Raw genomic sequence first — 6025 nt, 5'->3', positions numbered from 1 at the left:
TATATTTTAAAAATATTTGTTATTTAAAAAATGATAATATTTATATATATATATTTTTAAAAATACAATCAAAACTCGACCGTCGGTTAATTTATTTTTTTTGTCTTTTCATCTTTTAATTTACTACATATTGGCCGCATATTGACCTGATTAGGTCGATGTGTTCTGGTCCTCCAGGTTGGGGGTTTGGCTTCGGGTTAACAACCCGATCCAGTTAAAGAAAATTGTTAAGAAACCACTGTCAAAGAAGCCTCAGATAATTAATGGAGAACCTGGAAAAACAAGGAGATAAATATTGCGACTTGGAATACCCTGAGCCGTACAGGAGCATGCCAGAACTTAACCGATGTACTGAAGGAATACCGTGTAAAAATTACAACGCTATAAGAGATCAAATGGATCGACACAGGCCAACTAAATGTCAATGATTACACAATCTATCATGGGGCATGGATAGAATCCATCAACTAGGTGTAGGGTTCGCCGTACACAAGAACTTTGTGCGCTATGTAAAGGAATTCAACCCTATATCTGAACGAATAAGCACGACAAGATTAGATACGAACCCAATGAATTTATTCATAATTAACGTACATGCACCCACCGAAGTCAAAGAAGATATAGAGAAGGATATTTTTTATGAAGAGTTAGCCAAAATATTTGATGAATCGCTAAGAAACACGATAAAAGTTATAATCGGCGATTGCAACGCAAAAATAGGTAAGGAGACTATGTTTATACCCAAAATTGGTCTACAAAGTACGCACGAAAGAAGCAATAATAACGGCCAAAGGCTAATAATATTTGCATCCTTGAGAAACATGACCATTAGTAGTACAATTTTTCCTCACAAAGATATCCACAAGTGCACATGGTAATCACCAAATGGACATACGTACAACCAAATAGATCATGTACTCATTGACCGTAGGTTCAGGTCTAGTATCTTGAATGTAAGAAGCTACCATGGAGCGGACTGTGATACTGACCACTTTTTAGTCATAGCAAAATGCAAAATTAAGCTAAAGAAGATATGCACAAATAATAATAAAATGATGAAATTCGATATCACCAAACTTATGCGAGAAGAAGAAAACCAAAAATACATTCATGAAATTGAAAAGGAGTCAGAAACGAATCAGGTAGGCGAAAAAAACATAGAACACATGTGGAAAACGATAAAAGAAGTCATCATAGCTGCCGCAAAGAAAACACAGGAAGAATCTAGGCATAAATCAAAGAGTTGGTACAACGATAAGTGTTGAAATACGGTCTTAAAGAGAAAGGAGGCAAGGCATGAATATATTGAATACAAGACAACACACCTTAAGAAAGCTTTCGAGGCCGAACGTAGAGAATGCAAAAAAGTCGTTCAGAGAGAAAAAAGAAAATATTTGAACGAACTCCTACAATCGACAGAACAAAACTTCACACAAGGAAAAGTGAGACATTTTTTTGCAGTCATAAAAAAGAGTAAACAATTCAACCCAATGCTTAAAGCCATCAAAGATAAAAATGACAGAATATTTATAGAGCCACAAGCTAAAATATCTAGATGGCGTGAATACTTTGAAGAGCTACTTAACGGTGAAATGCCAGAGACGTCAGTTTCGGAATGGAAAGAACAAAGAGCAGAGACAGAACTCAAGGAGATAACATTCGATGAAACAATAAAGGCAATAAACAATTAAGGAACTGGAAAGCACCAGGACAAGATGGCAAACTAGCCGAATTCATTAAACTAGGTGGTAAAAGATTACATGAAGCCATACATACACTGTGCAAACAGATCTGGTACGAAGAAAAATTGCCAGACGAATGGAACAAAGCCATAATTATAGGTCCGTATCACCAGCACGGCCACTTTTGAATAATAGTAACAAACCTTGACAGTATTTTGTACAATCAAAATAAAATGTTGTACACCCACCAGAACTCGAGAAAACCTGATTTTTCTATGACCGTGCTGGGGATATGGACCTCATAATTATACCTCTTAACAAAAAAGGAAATAAGACGATCTGCGACAACTACAGAGAGATAGCCTTATTGAGCACAACGTATAAAGTATTTTCCAAAATACTCTTAGGGAGACTGGTACCTTTAGCAGAGGAGTGTATAGGGAACTATCAGTGTGGATTCCGGAAAGGCAGATCGACAATTGATCAACTATCAACTATTGGACAACTAATAGAAAAAAAATTTGAGTTCAGAACAAATGTCTGGTAGGTATTCATAGACTTCAAAAAAGCGTACGATAGTATTCATCGTGACAGCCTGTATAACATAATGTATGGATTTAGAATTCCCAAAAAAATTATTTCACTGACAAGAATGTGCATGAATGATACACGGTACCAAGTAAGAGTAGATAATGCTCTATCAGACGAGTTTGATGTATTGACTGGGCTAAAACAGGGCGATGCGCTCTCGCCACTACCATTCAATATCGCTCTCAAAAAAGTGATACGTAGCGTAAAAATAAACAACCGTGGAGTCAAAATAGATGAAATTGTACTAGACGTTTTAGGATTTGCAGACGATATAAACATTCTAGGTGAAGATAAAGAGTCAATTGTACAAAACACAACATCAATGATAAACGAAGCAAGAAAGATAGGGCTAACGATAAATGAGGAGAAAACCGTAGTTATGGAGACAGAAAACAGTGAAGATGAAAACCTCGCAATAAAGGACTACGTATTTAAGAAAACACAAAGTTTCAAATACCTTGGCGCAACAATCACTGGGAATAATGATTGGTATAGTGAAATTTGTAATTGAATTAATAAAGGTGAAAGGACGTACTTTGTTCTAATTAAATACTTAAAATCAAATATCTTCTCTAGAGGTACAAAAACACGTTTCTATACGGCGATAGTAAGACCCACAATCACATACGAACATACATAAGTGTGGCCCATGACAACACGAACTGAAAAACAACGAAGGACCTTCGAAAACAAAGTATTAAGAACAATATGTGGGCCCGTATACGATGATGTAACCGATTGCTGGCGTAGAAGGAAGAATAGAGAGTTGAGAGAAATGACAAAAATACTCGTGATAACAAGCTATATAAAAGGACAAAGGCTAAAATGGTTTGAGCATATCAAGCAGAAAGAAGTAACAAACAAAACCAGAGCAACTATGGATTGACAACCAGAAGGGAAGAGACCAAGGGGTAGGCCAAAAAAACATTGGATAGATGGGATAAGACAAGATCTAGAGAGGCTGAAAATTACGAACTGGGAAGAGCTGGTCCAGGATCGTGGAAGTTGGAGAGCATTGACAGAGGCAGCCAAAACTCTTACAGAGTCATGAAACCACATGATGATGATGATGGTTAGTGAAGCGTTCTTTTAAATAAAATCATCAAAAATGATACTGCGATAGTTATACGAAAATATGTTTTCGAACAATTAGTAGCAATATTCACACGATTTTGTTGACGAGCTACTATTCTGAGAATTTGAATATTTTCTTTTTCATCAATAGATTTTAAAAGAATTTCAGATTTTTCAAAAATTTTATCAAATGTATGATCAATATTTTCTCGTTAATGAATTAATTCGTTTAGTATTGTTCCGATATGTTGTACAGCTTCTACTAGTTCACAACTAAGTGATTGTAAACTTTTACATAGAGTAAGTGTCATTGTAAACAGAGTATTTGATGTAACCATACTTAGTATAAATTCATTAGAAACTATTGCTCGATAAAATTGAAGTGCTTTTAATGATGTATTAATGTCTTGAACTAATTGCAATTCTTTCAGAGTTTCAACAATGGGTTGGAAAATTTCAACAAATCTTTGAATTCCGTTGTGGTTTTCAACCCATCGAGTATCACACATTGATGTCAGTTTAGTCCACTTAATATTGAGTGCAATGTTTTTTATTTTAATTTTTAGTATATTTGCCCGGATAGATGAACTTATAATGAAATATCCAATAGATTTTATTGTACCAATACAATTTCTGATGTATTGAACATTGCATGAATGAGCAAACGCTAAATTTAAAGAGTGCGCACTACAATGCACGTAAAGTGCTGTTGGATGATTTTTCTTAGTAACCGTTTAGACGTCTTTAAAATTTCCACTCATGGAAGCAGTGCCATCATAACCCTGACCGACCATATATTTATCGTTAATTCTAAGCGCTTGTAATGAATTTATCATTACAGATGCTAGGTTTTGACCAGTTGTACTGTGAACCAGTATAAATTGTAAAAATTCTTCACGTAAAACATATTTAATAGTATCAGTTATCTCTACTGGATCTAGATATCTAATACAAAGAATCAATTGCTCTGTACGTGATATGTCGGTAGTTTCGTCAACGAGAACCGTAAACGACTTTGCTGCATTAATTTTACAAACTAAATTATCTTGAATTTTATTTTCTCACAAATCTTAATAAAATTATTTTGGATTTTAGGACTAATGTACATAGCGTTTAAAGACTGATTTTCAATATGATTAACTACATTTTTGTCTCCACATGAAATTCATAAAATTCGCATACGCAACAGTGCTCTAAAATTACCATCATTATGATCAGGTTCAACAACATTTTAATCAAGAGAACCCGAATCATTTCGCCCTCGAAATGCTAATTCTTGTCGATCACATAAAATAATTGTTTTTATAATAGTAACGAGTTTTTTTCTATTTTCAGAAATTTGTTGAGCTCTTGCGGAATCGAGTTGTTGTAGAATATCTGGTTGAAGTTTGGTATAAGTGTTAATGACATTTTCACCGAATATTAACTATTTTTATGGTATTGTATAGTGCAATCCGGACCAACTACAAATCCAGTGTGATTACGGGGAAGAGAATTACAGTCGGCCAACCGTCATTGACGGAGATCAAGATCTGGATCAGTATACTCATTGGTACCACAGTCGTGAGTGCATAAACGAATAGTTATAATTGTGAATGGGAATGTGTAGTCAGTACGATTACAAATTGGCACCCAATTAATCCGAGTAAATAAATAAATTGTAAACAGGTGCACGTGTAGTGTCCATTACACACTGGCTGTACACTTTAATCTAAATTGATTTCCCGATCACACATTTCACTGCTAAAGGGGTTCCTATGCTAAAACAAATAATGAAAATCAATTCCCGGTTACATTACTCATGTATCGTAAGAAAGTTAAGACTATATATTATTAAATATATTTTGAACAAAAATTAGAAGAAATGTAATTTTTAAAAATGAAGTTATTTAATAAACATAAATAGAATAATGCGAGTAACATTGGACATAGATTATTTGTCTAATCGTCAGGCACAGCGCCGGGGAGGGGGAGGCAAGGTGGGGCTCTTGTCCCCTCAGAAAACAGTTCGGCCCCCTCACCAACCCCTCCACTGAAAAATATATACGATATAATAAAGTTATAAAACATTATTTTTAAAAGAGCTACATCAAAAATTTATGAAATATACTTTTTAAACATTTTTAATTTATGGAAATACTTTCGTATTTTCGAAGATTCGTGTTTTAAGTTTTCCTACTGATATTGGTATAATTTTATACATTTTTCTTTACTTATAATATTATATTTTCAATCATTTACTGTATGTTGCATAAACAGATATTGTGTAAAATATCAATATTTAGCTTATTTATCATATGTTAGTACTGAAAAATTGAGGAATAAATTTAATTTATTATTTGTCTAATAAGGAAAAAATTTACTACAATTTCAACATGTTTTGAACTTTGTAAAATGAGAAAACATTTTTTTATCTATTTATTATTACCTTCATTTAGTACTAATTACTGGATGAAAATAAACAAACAAAAGTATCCCAAATAATTGCATTAAAGATGATTCAAACAAAGTCATCTGTTCATTACTAAACACAATTACTTTCATTTATACTTATGATATATAGGTAAGTAAAAGAAAAATAATTATTCTTTCATAAAGGTATGTAATATTAAAAACATAAAGAAATTATCATTTTTGTACATCATTAATCATTATGAATAATAGTTGTTGAAGGTCTT

At 33.3% G+C, this 6025-nt stretch overlaps 1 protein-coding gene across 1 annotated transcript; it reads left to right on the top strand.

Annotated features, from left to right (window-relative positions):
* Positions 1-449: 449 nt before the first annotated feature.
* LOC112681571 (craniofacial development protein 2-like) lies at positions 450-1870 on the top strand. Its single transcript, XM_025551815.1, has 4 exons — positions 450-874; positions 932-1142; positions 1281-1603; positions 1693-1870. Exons 1-4 carry the CDS (start codon positions 450-452, stop codon positions 1868-1870), a joined length of 1137 nt encoding a protein of 378 aa, XP_025407600.1.
* Positions 1871-6025: the final 4155 nt, after the last annotated feature.

This window comes from Sipha flava, unplaced genomic scaffold (assembly GCF_003268045.1).
Source record: "Sipha flava isolate LNK unplaced genomic scaffold, YSA_version1 19294_pilon_pilon, whole genome shotgun sequence".
Lineage (NCBI taxonomy): Eukaryota > Metazoa > Arthropoda > Insecta > Hemiptera > Aphididae > Sipha > Sipha flava.
Note: the sequence above shows the minus strand (reverse complement) of the source record. Positions and strands in the feature narration are given on the sequence as shown.

What these genes read in the sequence shown, in the direction of transcription:
- LOC112681571 (XM_025551815.1), top strand. Translation starts at nt 450, where the DNA reads ATGGATAGAATCCATCAACTAGGTGTAGGGTTCGCCGTACACAAGAAC. An exon ending in GATATCCACAAGTGCACATG is followed by an intron (nt 875 to 931) that starts GTAATCACCAAA and finishes CATTGACCGTAG; the next exon opens with GTTCAGGTCTAGTATCTTGA. An exon ending in AGGAGTCAGAAACGAATCAG is followed by an intron (nt 1,143 to 1,280) that starts GTAGGCGAAAAA and finishes ACGGTCTTAAAG; the next exon opens with AGAAAGGAGGCAAGGCATGA.